We start from the raw sequence: 21594 nt of genomic DNA, 5'->3' as shown, positions 1-21594 counted from the left end.
AAAAAGAATGGAGTGTACTTTGAATAGATTGGATGTTAATCCAATCTATTCAAAGCCATGAATAGATTGGATGTTAATGAGAGAAGATCACTGATGTGTATGCAAAAGCACAGAGCATTGGGGTACTCTGACATTGATGGAAAAATCAAATGAGAGGAAGTTGGCAAGCTGCTCAAAGAGGATAAGTAGGAGACCATAAGATGCTGATTTGGAAATAATGCTGCGATGCCAGACTCGATCAGATTATTATTATTATGGGCTACTTCATGAAGTCCTTAGACTCACTGAGAGAGGCACTAAACATCATGCCAACTACCAGGTCCTTTCCTATATTGTTAATGTACAAATTAAATAGTAGTGGCCCAAGAACAGAGCCCTGTGACATGCTACAAGTCACAGGCCTTCTCCTGGACTCTTGAATAAACTACTCTCTGATATCTCTTCATCAACCACCCTCTTATCCACTTTACCAGCTTTGTATCCATTCCCCCATGTGCTGCAGTTTATTAATTAGAATTCCATTTGGTATTCTGTCAAAAGTCTTTGCAAAGTCCACACTATCAATGTAAACCCATTACCTTTATCCAACTTGACTTTCACTGTATTATAAAATGCGAGCAAGTTACTGAGGCACGATCTACCCTTCACAAAACCATTAATGAATTGAATTGGGGATTGGCTTTCTGATAGGTATCAGAGAGTTGTGTATGAGGGAGCAGTATCAATGAAGCAGAAGGTTACAAGTGAAGTCTCACATGGGTCAGTACCAGAACCTGAACTGTTTAATCTTTATATCACTGACATTGTCAGTGAATTGCATGAAGATATTCAGTTTGCAGATGAAGTGAAGCTGGGAATGGTTATTAGTAATAGTAGTAGATGCAGATGTAGTAGCCCTTCAAGAGGATTTGAATAAACTAGACAGGTGGGCAAATTAATGGAGGGTGTCAATTTTTTTTAGTTAAATGTAAAGTCTTGAAGTTTGGGATACATCAATGGGAAGCTGCATACTCTTTTGGAGGAACTGTACTGGGGGAAAGTGGAGGATCTTGAGGGGTGATGATTGATAGAAACATGAAATTCAGGGAACATACTGCAAAAGTGGTGAAGGCAATCCAGGGGACTGCTGCAATACTGGCCTGATCAGACCACCATGCTCACACTTGGTCCCAAGGATTTGAAGAGGATAAAATAACCTTGGAAAAAGTGCAGAGGTATATAACAAAGATGGTATCAGGCTTGTACAATGTTAGTTATGAGGACAGACTGAGGGAATGGAGACTGCAAAGAAACCTTGGAAATATTAAGAGCAACCAGATTAGATTCTCCGATTCTTTGTATGGCCTTTGTCCAAACTTGTGTAAGTTTGGTGAGGTTTAATGTATAACTAGAATGGCAGAATCTGTATTGGTGATCACTAATTACTCAATGGATCTTTAGGAAGTGAAGAAAAGTGATTGTTGATGATCTCCATCAATTTTGAGAGTAAGCAGGGATGCACTGAAAGCAGAATCAGCTTCAGAAACACATTAATGATAAGATGATTATATATTTTAATAAACCATTGTTATAAAGAAGTGACGATCCATTAGTGGGGTGATAAGAATGTAAAAATCACATAATTTTGAGTGAAATAGCAAGAAAATTTCTGTTTGGTTCCAGCATATACAGTAAAAGAAAGTTTTGTTTGTTTTTTTCCCATAGAAGCTAGAAATATTTATGAAAAAAAAAACAAAAAAAACAGAATTCTTGCAAAAGTACAGAAAAATTGCTTTTCTTAAATCATAATTTATCACAATTTCATTTTGATTATTAAATCCATAATTATTCTCTGTATTTAACAATTAAAATCAAAGTTTTGATGATATTTTTATTTTATTATTTAAGGAAATAGTGCAATGTTTTTTCCTGAATACTATGCTATATTCTATTTTTAACAAATGTTCCTCTCTATATGCAAATAGAAGAGATGATATATCTAGTGGGATTGAATGTGATGGGTATAGTGTGTTCAGGAATGACAAGGAGAATAAAATGGGGGGGGGGAGTATTGTTGATGATAACTGATGAGCTACAGCCAAGGAGAATAGAAGTTGAATTGCAGGATAGAGAAAAGAGCACATTTGAGGCCATTTGGTGTGAGATTGTGGCTAGCAGAACTAAATATACAATTGGGTGCTGCTATAGACCAGGTGATGGAAAAGATGATGGTGACAGTATGCACAAGCAAATAGAAGAAATGAGTGGAAGGAGGGCAATTATTATGGGAGATTTCAACTATGGTTGCATTGATTGGAGTGAGGAGAGGACACACAGGAGAAAGGAATTGGATTTTATGCGGTTATTAAGGGATAACTATCTGTGACAGCATGTAATGGAAAATATTAGGGGTCAGAGAGTGCTTGACCTAGTAATTACATCTGAGGATTTGGCTGTAACAAATATGACCACATTGCCACCAATTGGTGAGAGTGATCATAGGGTCTTGATTTGGGAGGTGGCTAAAGGTGTGGAATTTTCAATTAAGACAGGGTACATGTGGAATTATCAGGCTGGAAAGTATGACAAGCTTAGGAGTTTGATTGGTTCAGTGCCATGGCATGTACAACTGCAAGGACTAGAAGTTGATAGTGCATGGGAGGCAGTTAAGAAGTGTTTGCATGAAGCAATGGCTGACTGTATACCTAGAGTCCGAATAATAAATCAAGTAGGGGTTAAATGGATGAATAACACCATTAAGCTTGAGCTGCAAAAAAAGAAACAACTATGGAGGGAATTTAAGGAGAAAGTGACAGGCAGACACATGAACGGTATAAAACACAGGCCAGAAGGGTAACGAGTGTGGTAAGAAAAGCAAAAAAGGATTACGAAAGAACATTGGCCATGCAGACTAAAGAGAATCCTAAACAGTTTTTTAGATATGTAGCAAGTAAAAGGAAAAATGTACATGGCAGAATGATTTTAAAGAATGCCGATGGTAGGGAGGTAACTGAATCAGTTGATATAGTTGAGTTACTGAGTGAGCACTTTGCAAGTATATGTCATCCAGGTGGTGACATTGCAGAAACGAATAAACCAGTAGATTATACGGGAATTGTGGTGAATGAAGTGGAGGTGAGTAGTCTATTGCATAACCTGAATGTCAATACATCCGTGGGATTGGATGGCATACCAGCTCATGTCGTACGAGAAGCAGCTAAAGAATTGTCAGTACCCTTGACCATTTTGTTTAATTTGAGTCTCGGGTCTGGATTAGTCCCGAGGAGGTGGAAAGAGGGGAAAATAGTTCCACTGCATAAAGGTTGTTCCAAGACTGCTGTTGTAAATTACCGACCGATTAGCATATCAGGAATTATTGTCAAGGTCTTAGAGAAATTAGTCAAGAAAAGAATACAGGATTGGATAGATGGGATATTGTATGGGGGACAACATGGTTTTGTGAAGGGTAGATCATGCCTTAGTAACTTGCTCACGTTTTATAACACAGTGACGGCTGAACTGGATAGGGGTAATGAGTTTACAGTGATACTACTGGACCTTGCCAAGGCCTTTGACAGGATACCACATGGAACCCTAAACTGGAGCAGATGGGGATAGATATAGGGTTGGTGAGATGGAGAGGAGGGTGGTTGAAGGAGAGATACCAGAGAGTGGTTTATGCAGGAGTGGAGTCTAAAAGACGACTTGTGACTAGTGGTGTGCTGCAGGGCTCTTTTCTTGAACCACTGGTTTTCAATTTATTCATCAATGATATAGGAAAGGATTTGAGAGGAAGTGTTCACTTGTTTGCTGATGATGCAAAGTTGGGTAGAGCAATTGTGTGAGTGCACAGGATGTCAGAATTTTACAGGATGATTTGGATAGTTTGGAGGACTGGGCTAGGAAAAAAGGAATGCAATTTAATGTGGCAAAGTGTAAGGGTTATGCACTTTGGGGTGAAAAGAATAGCAGCAGTATATCGCATTGGTGGAACCGTACTCCAGGAGATTGATGAGGCCAGGGATTTGGGAGTGTTGGTGAACAGGGAATTGAAGTTTAGAGGGCACATTGCAAAAGTGACTAAATCAGCTCATCAAATCACTTGGCTTCTGAAAAATACTTTAACATGCAGAGACAAGCAAGTTGTTGTTCCTCTGTATCGAGCCTTGATAAGACTCCATCTGGACTACTGTGCCCAGTTATGGGCACCAGGGTTTCTTTGTGATGGGGAGGAAGTGGAGAGGATCCAGAGACAAGTGACCAAGATGATAGCAGGTCTGTGGAATGAACCTTATGAGAATAGGTTGAAGATTTGTGGGTTGCAGAGATTGGACAATAGGCGAAGGAGGGGTGATATGATTGAGACATTCAAATTACTGAAGGGTTTCTATAAGATTGATCCAGAAGATATTTTTGAAAATATGACTGGTGGTGGGAGGACTAGGGGGCCATGCATGGAAGCTGGGCAAGAGCGTGGTTGACAAGGGTGTTAGAGCTAGGTTTTTTACTTGGAGAGTGGTGAATGAGTGGAATAAGTTTCCTGAGTCTGTTGTGGGTGCTAGGTTTTTTACTTGGAGAGTGGTGAATGAGTGGAATAAGTTTCCTCAGTCTGTTGTGGGTGCTACGACCGTGAATGAATTCAAGGCAAGGTATGATAGATGCTGTGTGAATGTCGAATAGTTGTTCTTGACATGATGTTAGGGCCTCCCTCGATGAGTCTGTCGCCTCCTTGGAGTTGCCCGGAACAATAATAATAATAATATGTACGTGCTCATACCACCTTCCAGTGCAAAACTATGCGTCATTAATGACCTGTGAATGATTGTTTGAAACACATGTTTGTAAGAAAAATAATAATTTTATTATTGCATATATTTCAACCTCAAACTAACAGGTCATCATCACTGCACAAGCACAATCAAAAGATGAAGCTAGAACAAAGGAATGTTATTCCTTTTTACAGATCTGAGCCACATGCTGGAGGGCCACCATTAACTTGAAATACAATAAAATAAATGAAGCCTGGAAGGGGAGCAAACTATTGATTGCCATTTATGAGGATGAGGCTCTCCCAAATCTTAGCAATGGATAGACAGTCATTCTTTTTAGACAAATTATGGAGACTACTGTGTTAGAAATAATTATTTTAATTTCCCAACCTTCATATTAAGGTCATCTGGAGTATACATACATACATATATACACACACACACACAGAGACAAGCTATATTACATTTCACATAGAATGCTAAAGAGACAATGATTTGATCAATGGTTATTCTACTGGCCGGACCTCTAGTGAAAAAAATAAAATAAAATAAATGAAATGAAATGAAACAAAATAACTACATCACAGCTATATTCAGTTCGTGACAATATCAGAGAAAATTTTTTTCATATAGATAGTTTTATTACAGCAAAAGTGACGTCCTAAATTAACATGAGGATTGTTATATTAGTCCTATTTATAATTAACTCTTAGGGAGAAAAGTTATGTGGGTAGAATATGTGCCTTCCATATTCTTGGAAATTTTAGATTAAAAATAATGATGATCTAAAAATCCCAAGAATATGGAAGGCACATATTCTACCCATATAACCTTACCTTTCTCCCTAAGAGTTATAAATAGGACTAATATGTCAATTCTCATGTTAATTTAGAACATCACTTTTGCTGTAATAAAATTATCTATACGAAAAAATTTTTCTCTGATATTGTCATAAACTGAATATAGCTGTGATGTAGTTATTTTGTTTCATTTCATTTCATTTATTTTATTTTATTTTTATTTTATTTATTTATTTTATTATTTTTTTCACTAGAAGTCAGGCCAGTAGAATAACTGTTGATCAAATTGTCTCTTTAGCATACTATGTGAAATGTAATATAGCTTGCCTCTGCGTGTGTGTGTGTGTGTGTGTGTGTGTGTACCAGTGGTGGCCAGTGAAAATTTTAAGCGGGGGGGGGGGGCTACATATACAAAAAAAAAATCTTTTTTTCCTAATCAGTAACCAATTTATTAATAAATAAATTTACATATTAAAAAGTTGCTTTATTAAAAATATTTCACCCTCACCACAAACAAACACCAATAATAAAAGTTTCATATCTCACAGAATAACACATGCAAGCAAACGATACACTGCCCAAATGAGCAGTGTCGGAATCACTGGTAATGTGCAATAAGAAGTGCAAACGAATATTGGCGAGACCAGCTGCAATTGGCCTAACGTGATAATTCTGACACTGCGTTATATCGCAGTGCATTTATTTCGTGTAACGATAATTGAAAAAATATAATTCTTTTCATATTTTCGACAGTGACACTTGTCATAATTCAGCCTTGTATCTATAATAAATAAATAATTATATGTTATTTTAACAAAATAAAATAAGATTTACAAAAAATAGTTTATCCTCACCATGAACACGCACCAATAATAAAAGTTTCGTATCTCACAGAAATAACGCGCGCAGTCATATGATACACTGCCCAAACGAGCTGTGTCATGATCACTGGTAACGTGCAATGAGAAGCGCAAATGAATATCGGCGAGACCAGCTGTAATTGGCCTAATATGATAATTCCGACACTGTGTTAGATTGCAGTGCAATCTAAAGCTTTAATCGAACAATTCCAATTATTAACTATTCAATCAATGTCAAAACATAAGCTGTAACCTTTAACATGTTGTATTGCATTTATATAATGTTGTAAGCATTGTTATTATTTATAAACACAAACAAAATTTAATTTTTTAATTTTTTCCTTGGGGTGCTGCAGTGTCATAGTACTGATGTATGAGCCGCCACTGGTGTATACTCCAGATGATGACCTTAACATGAAGGTCGAAATGCTGGGAAATTAAAATAATTATTTCTAGCACGGTTGTAGTCTTCATGATTTGTGTGAAATGAATGCTGATCACCATGTAACACTAAAAGAAAGGAAAAGAGACAGTCATTCTGATATAAGTTTGAGCAGTGTAGAAGTGCTTCAGCACTCTTTAAACAACTGCTCAAACTTAAACCAACACTAGTATAAAAGGCAAGTATCGGATAATTGGATATTGTGGTCAGTATCTGCCATGTGCTATGCCAGGACAGAGTTTTTTTTTTTTTGTCATGTCATTCAATTTATGTATTTTAATCATTTAATTTTTATTATTTTATTATATTTCAAGTTAATTTATTTTAATTTTAGTTTTATATTTGTAAATTCATATTAGTTTGTGACCAAAGGAATAACCTTTCTATGTTCTAGTTTCTTTTTGTGATTGTGTATGCACTGATGATGGCTTGTTAGTTTTAGGTTGCGTAATAAAATTATTATTCTTTTTCTTCCGAATACATGTTTCTAATTATTAGATGTCATTAGCACCCTTAAAAATAGCTTTAACAACTTGTTCCAGTGAGTTTCAAAAAATTAATTTTAAACAATAACCAAAACAAAAGAATGGCAACAACAGGGAAAACAATCAATAGAATTTACAAGAATACACCCCAAAATAAAATTTAAAAAAAAATAAAAAATAAATAAGGTCATAATAATTTCCTATTAAGGAAATATATGAAAAAAATAGAATGCTACAAAAATATCATATTAAGCATATATTAAAACCACCTACTCAATTAAAATGTTTTACTCAGCTCCTCTAAGGATCCCCTTCTTCCTCTTGCCCACTGAGGTGCAAATTTGCACCTGTGGCATTAAGAAAATAGGATACATAATCCCAATAAGAAAAGAACATCGACTCAATTTTTTTTTTTAATTATGGAAAATCAGGCTTCTTTCTAATCATGCAATTGAAGCATACATGTAACTGTTTAGAAACATGTACCAAAACCTGGTATGAATGAAAATTCGAAGAAACATGTGAGATGCTAATCCATCACCTCAGTCTCAACAAGAATGATGGCCTAATAGTCCTCAGGATATGGATGGTCTATCTGCAACTCACATAATATCTGGTGACAAGGATAATGAATGAACAGGACTTTAGACCTCTGACAATTCCCAAAAGTTAAGCACAAAAATAACCAGATATTTGGATGAAACTAGCAAGAATAGAACTATAAGCCAATCACTAGGTTACCTTAGACTTACAATAACAGGACTCAAGAATTAAGCCCCAGTCTGTAGCTGTTGATGTAGTGCTGCTTATTATACTTTGTTTTTATTATATGTTATTTTGTTTCTGTATGTCCCTCAGCAGAAGTAAATCTAGGGTTAGTGGTTGACCAAAGAAGGATTGCTGTGGCATACTTTAAGGAATAAGTTTGCAGGTTGTGTCTCTCTGTATGTTTGTTATTGTATTAATCCAGCATGGTAGTTGTCTCTGTAATTTTCACAAAGACAACTACCACTTGGAATTATTAGTGAAATGTATTATTAGTTTTTTTTTTTTTAAGAAAACAGTGATCTCATTTTTGTTTCTTTGTGATTTTTTCAAAGGAGAAGGATATGGCAGCCCCTGTGGAAATCCTAGACATTGGAAAGGTAAATGTATCTTTTCAGATTTATTCTGCACACATTAGCAAGGCTAGTTTATCATAGCAGTCCTCATTTAGGTAGGATGTGTTGAAAAATAGCCTAGTTAACCAGATTTATCTAATTACAGCAAACTAACTAAAGTGGAAAGAATATCCCCTTGAGCATTGCACTGATTCTCTTTTCTTTTGCTCAAATAACCAACATAGTAGTAGTAACTTAGTGATTGTCATCCTAGATTGGTATCTTGTAACATACAACTAGGCTTAACCTTGGAATTCTAAATTGGTGATGAAAATGATATTTAGACCCAACACATGTATATGCTGAACTTTGATGAATGGTTGGTCCATAGGAATAAAATTTTCTATATCTTCACATTGGTAGGCATGTTAGTGAATCCAAATAGATGATTTAGTCAAGCATTAATCTTGTCTATAGTTAATATAAGAAAGGGTCAAGGTGTAAAAATAGTCATAATTTATAATTATGAATCTTTTTACAATTCCTTCTGTGCATTAGAAATTTTTATTTGTTTTGGTTTTGTAACCATGTATGATTGGCACTTGCAGTGTGCCCAATAAGGAATTGATATTTATAATCTTTAAAGATACCTGTGGCATAACTATAAGCAATAGGATGGTTTAAAAAATAGTTTGCCAAAGATAGAGACAGAGGGCTATCCATGGCAGTGCCTTCAACCTGTCTGTAGATCCTGTTTTTTCCAGCCCTCTATATCCACCTTTGGCAAACTATTTTTTTTTTTGAACCATCTGGAAGATTCCTTGTTCCCATCTATTCATCCCCAACTCTCTCATTTCGAGAGGGTTGGGGATGAATGAAGGGGAATCAATGTTTTTGCTATTTGGCTCATTCTGAAAATGAACTTACCGCTTTCCTACAACAGATCAGCAGTCTTCATCTGCGCATTCAATTCACCATGGAAAAAGAAAATGAATGCACAAATGAAGGGTATTGATCTGTTTACCATTCTTGTACATCCTTCTTATTCACACAACCTCCAGTAATTTGTCAACCAGTGTTTATCAAAAACCTACCTTTGCTGGCAGATACATTAATCAAAAGTCTGCTCATCACACCCTCTCAAAAAATCGGTCTTATCGAGTCTTTAATTAATAGAACACATTATGTATGCTCCTCTCTCTCAAGCTTACAACAAGAATTCTCACTATCAAAACTTTAATAGAATTTAATGGTTACAACCTTTATCAAATCCAGTAAATAATTGACTCCTATGTTCCAACATCTAAAGATTCTTCAAAGACCACAGGGTTCCAGTCCCTTATATTTCTGGTATCTCTGAACCTATTGGAGAATTTTGAAGAAATATCACCTTATTCCCACGTATTTTCCTATCAACAAAATTTCTCATCTGTTACCATCTACAAAAGACAAACTGTCACCTCTATCATTAGCTGGTGTTTATCAGATACTTTGCGAATGTAACTTCACAGACAAGGTCATTTTGCGGAAAAAAGAATTAATGAACATCAATATTGTAATACATGAAACCTCAAAAGTCTGGTCTGGCACAACATAGTACCGACACTAAACACAGTATCCGGTGGGATGACGTTCGTCTTCTCCATAGAAGCAGTTTTAAATATGAACATGCCTTTTTAAAGAAAGTTGCAAAGCCCTTTTACATCAGTCAAACCTGAATCGGAACGATTTCTCTGTCTTCCAAAAGTTTGGGAGATTCCCATTCTATGTAAACATCAAAAATAGTTTTAATATTATTTATTAATATATTAATTTCTAGCACGTGACAACTGATTTTAATTGGTAAACCGATTATCGTATGTACCTTGTATTCCCACTTCTTTGATTTGCTTGTTCCTGTGCACTGATAATGTACTCTTATTTTTAGTACGAAATATTATTATTATTCAAGCCTCCATGGAGTCAAGAGACTCATCATGGGAAGTCCTTCCTAGGAAACACAAAGTCTATCATACCACTCCTTGAACTCATTGACCGTTCTTGCTCTCACCACTCTATCAGGCAATGCATCCCACAGTTCCACCACCCTCCATGCAAAGAAACCACTCCTAACCTTCTTGCTCACAGCTTCCTTTCATAACTTCCAGGGATGGTCTCTTGTTATCGCTCCTTTATGCTGCTCCACCAATTGAAAGAACTCCCCAGTGTCCACCCTGTATCTGCCTCTCAACAGTTTAATAGTCTCGATCATATCACCCTTCCTTCTTCTATCCACCAAGCTCTGCAGTCCACATTCCCTCAGCCGATCCTCATAATTAACATTGTATAATCCTGAAACCATCTTTGTTATCCGCATATGCACCCTTTCCACAGTTAATTAATCCCCTTCAAATCCGGGTGACTAAATTTGAGAACAATAGCCTAAGTATGGTCTGATCAGGGTCTTATACAACAGAATGATAACTCTTCTATCTCTGCAGGTCAGCGTCCTTCTCGGTATTGCAGCAATCCTCTGGGTTACCTTCACCATCTTTGCAATATGCCCCCTGAATTTCAATTTTCTATCAGTCATCACTCCCAGATTTCTTATCCCCCCTACTTCCTCCAGTACAGCTCCTCCAGTCGAGTATGCACCCTCCTATCGATGAATCCCAAACTTCAAGACTTTACATTTTGTTGAATTAAAATGACACACCCCCGTTCATTTGCCGATCTGTCTAATTTATTCAAATCCTCTTGCAGGGCTGCCACATCTGCACTATTACTAATAAACCTTTCCAGCTTCACATCATCTGCAAACAACTGAATATCCCTCTGCAATCCATTTACAATGTCATTGATATAAAGGTTAAACAATACAGGTCCCAGTACTGAGCCCTTGGGAACCCCACTTGTAACCTTCTGCTTCCTCGATTATTGCCCCACCATACACAACTCTCTCTGATACAGACAGCCTATCAGACATCCAATCCTGAATCCAGTTGACTAATCCGAAATCTAAACCCATGTGCTGTAACTTAAATATCAGCTTATCATCTGGCACCCTGTCAAATACCTTTGCAAAATCCAAAAAAATGGCAGTGTATCATAAAAATAGCAGTATATATGCCTTTCCCTCATTAACTGCTCTTATCACTTTATTATGAAAGGCAATCATATTACTAAAGCAAGAGCACTCCCTTAACAAATCCATATTGATTCTCACAGATAACATTACCCTCATTTGCCCAACACTGTATGGATCCCTCACTATTTTCTCCAAGACCTTAACAACTACTGATGACACACAAACTGGCCTAGAATTAGACATTTTCAGTCTGCTACTGCCCTTATGCGATGGCACTATCTTATCTTCCTTCCATTCTTTGGGTACCTTTGCCGTAGGCAGACTTTCATTGAAAGCCAGGTCTACAGAGCTGTCATTTCTCTAGTACATTCTCTCAAGACCTGTGGTGAAATACCATCCAGTCCCACAGTCTTACTGACATCCAGAGTACTCAGTATTTGGGAACACACTTTCCTCTTGCACTACTAAACCTCGAACCTGCCATATCCCTCTAGTATTAAAAACTACTTCTTCAGGATGAAATACTCCAATAAAGTGTTCATTGAACAACTCCGCTATGTCCTCCATCAGTCACTCTATTCCCATTTTCATACGACAATGTCATTTTTCCACAATCATTTCTCCTCCTACTGGCCACATAGCTGAAAAATTCCCTAGGATTTTCTCTGGATCTTAATGCCAATCTCTTCTCATATTCCAGTTTTGCCTTACTCACCATACTAGTCACTTTCCTGGCCTGAGTCTTATATTCTTCATGCATCTACTCTCCACCCTCTCCTTATATCTCTTCCATAATCTCTTCTTCACCTGCAGTTCCTGTTTGACACTGTTTGTCATCCACTTTATACCAAATTGTGTCCTCTTCTTCACTTGTGAAATATAGGTTACTATTGCTGCTAACAAGTATTCCTTCACAATTTCCCAAGTACCAAACTCATTCAAGCCTTCCACACTTCTCACTCTTATTTTTTCATTCCTATTTTGCTCATTATTCTCACCTTCTATCATACTACTCATCTCTCGAAATTCTCCAGCCTCTGATGCAATGAGGCGGTTATCGTAATATCTTAGTCACTAAATTCCTCCCATTGCCAACATTTTGCGCATATACGTGCTCCCCCCTTCTCTCACCCGCCACATATCCAACTGCTGGGACACATATATACCACAAGTTTTGCATGCCACAAAATCCTTTATTATGTTATGCAAAATAGAGTCCTTAAATGGGGAAGGACTTGGTGATATGCTATTTGTAATTGGAGCTGCAGCAGCCGCCATCATTCAAATTGCTGAGGAACTACTACAACTAAACTCTAAATACTATGTTATATGCCCTACTGTAAGCTAATTTACTTACGCAATACTATAAGTATAAACTATATTTAACTATACTAAAAATGAAAACTTATCTTCTTTTCCACCACAGATGTGTCCGACTCTGACCTCTTCTCAGTAACCCAAAAATAACACAATATAAACAACTAAATTCCAAAAGTAGCACTATTAAAGAACACTTGTCTTACTGAGAAAAAACGTAGTACAATTGCAACAGAAGTCACGCAATGCATCATTTAAAAACACTTTTTTCATAATGTTTCATAAATTCTATACCTGACAAAATCACAACAAATTGAACTCTCCCAACAAAGATGTCCTGGTGGGCATTGTTCTACTATGCATTGGCACAATACTGACAGTATGCATTTTAAGGAACTATACACATTTTACTTAAATCTAAATAACTCAGTCTATCAAGGACACTTATAAAACAAATAACTACGATAAATTAACTCAGTGTTATTAGCAAAAATTTGGAAAAAAAATACTTATTTTCAGCTGTATTATGAACCAACGATGCTCAATTTTATTTTTATTATTTTTTTTTTATCTCCCTTCTGTGCGAGGATGAGCTGCATGTAGGCTTGCTTTCACGTAAAATTAGATGCCAGATGAGTATGAAAGATTGTAAAGATGACAAAGGATGGGTATTCATTCTGGTGGAAATTTTAGTGTAGCTGGGGGAGGGAATGTCATCAAGAACGAAAGACTTATGGTTTTCAAGCTATTCAGGATTTTTCTAATGCATCTTTCTGGTGAAAGATAAGGATACCAGAAAAGGAGGAGGCAGCATGTTGTGGACTGTTTTTCTTGTTATAGTATATGATTTGCTTTGGTTGTTAATACAACCAAAGGAGTTAGAGAAGAAGAATGATGCTAGACAGTTGCAGCCTAATCTTTGGGTAATTATGATAATACCATTGAATGTGTGAGAAAGAGGTGAAGAAATTGAAAAGCAGGAGTTGAGCCTAATGGTCTTGTGAAGTACCAGAAGATCAAATGCCATTTGAAGTTTAGTTTTCTGTTTTTGGTTAGCTTTCTATATTTGGCCCTTTCAGCGTTGGACTTGGATTTTTATTTTATTTTATTTATTTTTGTATACATCTTAGATAACCAAGGACTTAATAATAGTTTAGAATTTTGGGTTGAATGGGGAGGCTTTCATTCCAACAACAAGTTTTTTCAGTAAGAGTAGATTGATTAGATCAGGTAAGGAGAAACTAATCAGGAGAGTAGAAAGTCATTTATTTCGACAGCATTTCAAAAGAATAATCATTTGGCATTATTCTTGTTCCAAACAACAGGATACAGAGTGGTTGGATGAAGAATATTTCATAGAAAAGGAAACTTGGAAATGGCTGTGATCTCAGTTATTAAGAGAAGAGCTAGTTAAGGTTCAAAGTTTTGGAAGGATAGTGAGGATTATGTAGTATTTTGTGGGTAGATTGGGTAATTTATTTTAATTACTAACAGCAAATACCTCATTTCATCCAGCATGATCAGTAAAATTGGAGAGGAAATGCCAGTTTGAGTTGAGAACATTGAAAATTTCAAGAAAGGTAATCTCACTGTTTTGATATTTGGACTCTTAAGAAATCAAGCTTTAGTAGTCATTCAGAGTAGAATGGATATCGTAGTGTGATGTAGAGACAACAATTTCCATGTTTAAATTTCTATAGCTGTTGCTGCTATTCATGTCATAGTTTCTGGAACAGAGGACTTCGTAGACACTAGAATATAAACAAATATACTATTTAAAATTAATTATTTATAGCTGACATTTTGCTAATTTAAATCAGGGTATTTTAGCAAGAATTTCCAGCTCTTTAAACAAATTGAAGGTGTAGCGGTGAGCTCCCCGCTTTTACCCATTGTGAACTTTTACATGGAATCTTTGGCACGACATTTGATCCCTCTCAAGCCCAAAGTATGGTTGAGGTATATATCGACGATGTCTTTGCCATTTGGCTCACAGGCTCTGTCTAACTTTTAACATTTTCTCAATAATATCCATCCTCAAATTAGTTTCACTGTGGAGGAAGGAAAAGAAAGAGTTCTTGCCTTCTTGGATACGTGTCTTCACTAAGTGTAGAGTATTCAATTGCCTCTGATAATGTTAGCTTAAGCTGGCAAAATGTCAACTGTAAATAATTAGTTTTAAATAGTAAATTACTTGTTTACATTCCAGTGTCGACATAGTCTTCTGTTTCATGAATAGTAGAGACAACAAATGTATACAACAAAGTGTGCAAAAAATTTTGACATCAAAATAGGGGGGGTTCATGGTTTGGCATTCTCTGACATAGAATATTAGTTATGACGAAAGTGTATTGCCACCCTTGTGAAAAAATCATGCAGAGTATAGTTTGATAGCTGCAGTGGAGGTTCTCTGTGAAATAACAGGTCTTGTTTTGGATGCTTGTAAGTGGCAGTGCATATTCTCTATCTTAATCTTATGGCTAGTTTTTTTTTTTTTTAAATATTAAAAATAGTTACAAGGCGAGCAGATGGGTCCCTCATATACTTAGTTTACCATAAGCCCACACACAGGGCAGATACCTACATGCCACTTTACACCACGATCCTGTCCAAAAACTTGGAATTTTCAAAACCTTAGTCACCAGGGCAGAGCAAGTTTCATCCTTAGGACAGCACTGTGCGTGGAACAACAGTCTACTCACGTTATTTTAACAAACTGGTTAAACAGAAAGACCTTCACCAAACTTCTTAAAAAGAACAACAACACAACAACCACCATATCTATACCCTACATCAAAGGCACAGCAGATAATCTGGGCTCCTTCCTGAAATGACGCAGAATCAGAACTGTTTACAAACTTCTCAACAAAATTTCTACCTGCCTAAGACAAATTAAGGATTGCCTAGATCCTATATCCTTCTCAGGTATCTACAACATCCAGCTCTCGAATATTGCCCACATTGGTCAGGAAAAAGAGCATAAAAAATACTTCTGAAATGGAGAACCAAAAAAATGGAAAATCTGAACATGCCATAGAGAAAGACCACTTCATAAGATGGAAGAAAGCCAGGCTACTTTACAAATCCCGGTTTAAATCAGAAAGGCTGTTCCTGGAAGTAGCACAAGTTCTACAGAACTCAGCTGTAACAGAACCGACAGTATTATTTTAAATAGATTTTGGCACACTGACCTATCTGCCAATCAGCATTAACAGCAGGAATCACTCTGAAGAGTGTCATTGTCATCCTCCACATGTGTCTGTCTTTGTTTTTAAGGTCGTTTTAGTTGGTGTCTTCACTGAGTTAAATTGTCTCTGATAATCCTAGCAAAATGTCAGCTGTAAATAATAAATAATTAGTTTTAAATAGTAAATTACTTGTTTACATTCCAGTGTCTATGTAGTCTTCTGTTTCAGAAACTTTGACACTTATAGTAGAGAGAACAAATGTGTACAACAAAGTGTGACAAGAAAATTTTGACATCAAAACAGGGGATCATCGTTTGGCATTCTCTGATCTGACATAGAATATTAGTTATGATGAAAGTGTATTGCTGCCCTTGTGAAAAAAGTTATGCAGAGTATAGTTTGATAGCTGCAGCGGAGCAGCTAGAGTCGTGGCTGCTCATTGAAGTTCTCTGTGAAATAGAGAACTTCAATGAGCAGATTGAAGATTGAGATTGAGAACGAGAGTGCCAGGGGAACGGTCGTATTTTCAGGGAGCTCCCGAAAGCTATGTACAATTTTGAATGGAAATTAGAATAAATGTTAAAAATCATAACGTAATATTGTCTAAATTTGGTAGCTTGTTGTGTCTGTGTGATTTTGGTGTAAATTCCGTAAATTAATTTAGTCTTTAACGATACGTTTCATATATTTGAATATGGCGCCAATGCGACGTAAGATAATGGCGTCCAAAAATACGACGCCATTGTTCAAAAACTGTAGTGTGAGAGAGTTTGTCCGGTGTGATGTGTGTGGAATGTATGCATTCCCGAATGAGTCTGGAGTATGGGTTGAAAGTGATAGTGGTGGGAGAATGTGTAGAAAGTGTATGCAAAGTGAGGAGTCGAAGTATGTGTCAGGTTGTGAGACAGTTATGGTCGAAGAAAGCCAGAATGCGAGTGAAAATAGTGGCTCGATAGGGAATTGTGGTGTACAAGATGGCAATGTGAGCGGTGATCTAAGAAAGAGTGAGAGCAATTATACAGAAAGAGAAAATGGTTTGAATGATAAAAAAAATGAGGAATTATTTGTAGGAAGTGAGATCGCTAGGCTGCGCGCAGTGATACAAGATGCGCAGCGGCAATTAGAGCACCTGCAAAACTCTTTCCAGAGTGATTCGGCTAACGGAAATAAACAGCGTAGGCGAGTTTCCGAAATGAAGGAGAGAGTATTGTATGGTGACTCGTTATTAAGAGGAGTAATAGATGGGAGTGTAACTAAATCGTACTTGCCGGGTGCGAAATTTAAGGATGTAAGTGAGAGCATTAGAGTGCAAAAACAGAGGGTGAAAGAAATAACAATTGTGGCTGGTACGAATGAATTGAAAGGTGATAAATTTTTTATGAGAGAGGACTTGAAAGTATTGTTAAAGGTAGCGAAAGAAAAGAGTGACAGAGTTAGAATGGTGAGTCTGTTACCGCGGTATAACAGAGAGGAGTTTAGAAGGAGGGCCATAATCGCGTATGATATTATGCGCAGGTTATGCGGACGGTGTGGTGTGGAATTTGTGGACGTGTGGAATGAGTTTGATGGGCGAAAGGACTTATACAAGATGGATGGACTGCATTTGAATGGACTTGGTGTGCGGAGACTGGAAAAAGTGTTGCTGAATGAAGTGAAAATGGATGTGCAGAACCAGGGAAACTAGAACTACCAAGGAGGGGGGGAAGTGGATATCCAGACATCAGTGAGACAGTTGAGTGTAAAAATGTATATAATGTACCTGAGCCAGCAATAAGGACAAAAAATGGGAATGGGATATTTAGAATAACGCATCAAGATAGGGGTGGAACAAAGGGAACACTGCAATTCATGTATACTAATGCCAGGAGTATTAGGAACAAGAAGGAAGAATTTTTGGCCTTGATTGGCTCTTCCTGGCCACAGGTTATTGGCATTAGTGAAACATGGCTGACGGAAGATGATATAGTTAGTGGGATAGAATGTGTAGGTTATAGTATGTTTAGGAGGGACAGAGAGAATAAAATTGGGGGAGGGGTGTTATTGATGATAGCTGATGAACTGCAGCCAAGGAGAATTGAAGTATTGCAGGATAGTGAAAGGAGCTCATTTGAGGCTATTTGGTGTGAGATTGATACTGGCAGAATAAAATATACAGTTGGGTGCTGCTATAGACCAGGTGATGGAATAGATGGTGGAGATGGTATGCATAAACAAATTGATGAAATGAGTGGAAGGAGGGTAATTATTATGGGGGATTTCAACTATGGTAACATTGATTGGAAGGAGGAGAGGACACATGTGAGGAAGGAAATGGATTTTATTCAATTATTAAGGGATAACTATCTGAAACAGCATGTAATTGAAAATACTAGGGGTGTGAGAGTGCTTGACCTGGTAATAGTATCTGAGAATTTGACTGTAATGAATATGACCATGTTGCCACCTATTGGTGAGAGTGATCATAAGGTCTTGACCTGGGAGGTGGCTAAAGGTGTGAAATTTGTGATTAAGACAGGGCATATGTGGAATTACCGTGCTGGCAAGTATGACAAGCTTAGGAGATTGCTTGGATCAGTGCCATGGCATGTACAACTGCAAGGGCTGGACATCGATAGAGCATGGGAAGTGATCAAAGAGCATTTACAAGAGGTTATGGCTGATTGTATACCTAAGGTGCGAATAGTGAAACAAGGAGGGGTTAAATGGATGAATAACACCATTAAGCTTGAGCTGCAAAAAAAGAAACAACTATGGAGGGAATTTAAAGAAAGAGGTGACCTGCAGGCACACGAACGGTATAAAGTACAGGCTAGAAGGGTAACGAGTGTGGTAAAAACAGCAAAAGCCGATTATGAAAGGAAACTAGCTATGCAAGCAAAAGAGAATCCCAAACAGTTCTTTCAATATGCTGCAAGCAAGAGAAAAACTGTACATGGCAAAATGATTTTAAGGAATGACGATGGTAAAGAGTTCACTGAACCAGTCGATATAGTGGAGTTACTGAGCGCGCACTTTGCAACAGTATATCATCCAGGTGGTGACGTTGAAAAAATGAAGGAACCATTAGTTTATATGGGAATTGTGATGAATGAAGTGGAGGTGAATAGTCTATTACAGAACCTTAATGTGAATACATCTGTGGGATTGGATGGTATACCGGCATGGGTCTTGCATGAAGCGGCTAATGAATTATCAGTGCCCTTGACCATGTTGTTTAATCTGAGTCTCAGGTCTGGCTTAGTCCCGAAGGCGTGGAAAGAGGGGAAAATAGTTCCACTGCATAAAGGAGGATCCAAGACTATGGTTGCAAATTACCAACCGATCAGCATATCAGGAGTCGTTGTCAAGGTCTTGGAGAAAGTAGTCAAGGAAAAAATACAGGAATGGATTGATGAAAATGAGATACTGTACAGAGGACAGCATGGCTTTGTGAAGGGTAGATCATGCCTCAGTAACTTGCTCAAGTTTTATAACAGGGTGACGGCTATACTGGATAAGGGAAATGGGTTTACAGTGATACTGCTGGACCTGGCAAAGGCGTTTGACAGGATACCACATGGAATTCTAATCCGTAAACTACAACATATGGGAATGGATATAGGGTTGGTGAGATGGATAGCTGGGTGGTTGATGGAGAGATATCAAAGAGTAGTTTATTCAGGAGTAGAGTCCAAAAAACGGCCTGTGACTAGTGGTGTGCTACAGGATTCTGTTCTTGGACCACTGCTGTTTAATCTGTTCATTAACGATATAGGGAATGGTCTAAGTGGGACAGTTCATTTGTTCGCTGATGATGCAAAGTTGGGTAGGGCGATAGTGAATGCAGAAGATGTCAAAGTCTTGCAAGATGACTTAGATAGATTGGAGTTCTGGACTAAGGAGAATGGATGTCAATTTAATGTGACAAAATGTAAGGTTATGCATTTCGGAGTGAAAAGATTAGCAGCAGTATACCACATTGGTGGAACTGTACTCTAAGAGATTGATGAGGCCAGGGACTTGGGAGTGTTGGTGGATAGGGAGATGAAGTTTAGGGGGGCACATTGCGAAAGTAGCTAAATCAGCTCATCAACTCACTTGGTTGTTGAAAAATACTTTGACGAGCAGAGAAAAACAAGTTATTGTACCTCTGTACCGAGCCCTGATAAGACCTCATCTCGACTACTGTGCCCAGATTTGGTCACCTCGGTTCCTTCTTGATGGGGAGGAGGTTGAGAGGATCCAGAGGCGAGTGACTAAGATGATAGCAGGTCTATGGAATGCACCATATGAGAACAGGTTGAAGATTTGTGGGTTGCAGAAGCTAGTTGATAGGCGAAAGAGGGGAGATATGATTGAGACATTCAAATTGCTAAAAGGATTCTATAGGATTAATTCAGATGATATTTTTGAGATCAGGACTGGTGGTGGGAGAACTAGGGGACACCCATGGAAGCTGGGCAAGAGCGTGGTTAGCAGGGGTGTTAGAGCTGGGTTCTTTACTTTTAGAGTGGTAAATGAGTGGAATAAGCTGCCAGAGTCTGTTGTGGGTGCTATGACAGTGAGCGAGTTCAAGGCAAGGTATGATAGATACTGTGAGAATGTTGAACAGCTGTGTGAACATGATGTTTAGGGCCTCCCTCGATGAGTCTAAGGACTCCTGGAGTAGCCCGTGGTAATAATAGTAATAATAATAATAAAAATAACAGGTCTAGTTTTGGATGCTTGTAAGTGGCAGTGCATATTCTTTATCTTAATCTTATGGCTAGTTTTTGTTAATGATGTGGATGTTTTTTTGGCTTGATTTTATTTATTTATTTAGTTTTTAATATTTTTAAAATTAGTGTTTCCATCACATGTTGTGCATCATTAAAAAGCCATATGCACATTATACACGTAGTGTGTAATGTATAGTATACATTACACAGTGAAGTGATTCCATTCCATTACATTACAGTGATGTGATTCCATTACATTCCATCACATTACACTGTAATGTGATGGAATGTAATGTAGTATACATTACACAGTATACACATGCCATAGCAACCAGGATTCAGAGAGTCATCACTCTGCATCAGTGATGGTTTGCTGGGAGTGACATATTTAGGGGGGGGGGTATCCAAGTTGCATTTCTGCAAGAAACACCAAAGTGTATCAAGACACCCTGCTGGAACCTGTGGTGTGTCCCTGAACAACACCTTGTTTCACAATAGGCAGTGGACCTTCTGACAGGACTCAGTTCATACATACACGGTGAGGACCAATACAACAGTGATTGAAGGTGAATGTGCCTGACCACATAACACCATCTGATTGGCTGTCTGGAACTCCCAATCTGAATCCATTGGAATTCAAATTGTGGTCAGAGCTTGAGAGAGAGAGAGTAGCCTGCAAGAAAATACCCCAGCATTGCCACTAAAGGTGGATTTGGAATAAACATTGGCAGCATTTCCATTGGATGGTATGTGTGTGCTGCCATCGATATGTGACTTCACAGACTTCAGGTGTGCATGAAACTAAAAGGGGGACATTTTGAACATTGGTTTGTATGTGCTTTGTATTTATAACTTTAGCACATACAAACCAATGTTCAAAATTAAATAAC

The 21594-nt window shown here is 37.6% G+C and overlaps 1 protein-coding gene across 1 annotated transcript in view; it reads left to right on the top strand.

Annotated features, from left to right (window-relative positions):
* The window catches only part of LOC150107427 (COMM domain-containing protein 6-like), an 84883-nt gene that overhangs the window by 45238 nt on the left and 18051 nt on the right, over window positions 1–21594 (top strand). The window contains exon 3 of the mRNA XM_090391287.1: window positions 8436–8480. Within this exon, the coding sequence (XP_090247413.1) occupies window positions 8436–8480 (45 nt within the window). The remainder of the gene's footprint in view (window positions 1–8435; window positions 8481–21594) is intronic.

Source organism: Typopeltis vanoorti, chromosome 4 (genome assembly GCF_054136105.1).
Source record: "Typopeltis vanoorti isolate ZY-2024b chromosome 4, IOZ_Tvanoo_1.0, whole genome shotgun sequence".
Lineage (NCBI taxonomy): Eukaryota > Metazoa > Arthropoda > Arachnida > Uropygi > Thelyphonidae > Typopeltis > Typopeltis vanoorti.
The sequence above is the reverse complement of the archived record's forward strand: the minus strand, read 5'-3'. Positions and strand labels throughout refer to the sequence as shown.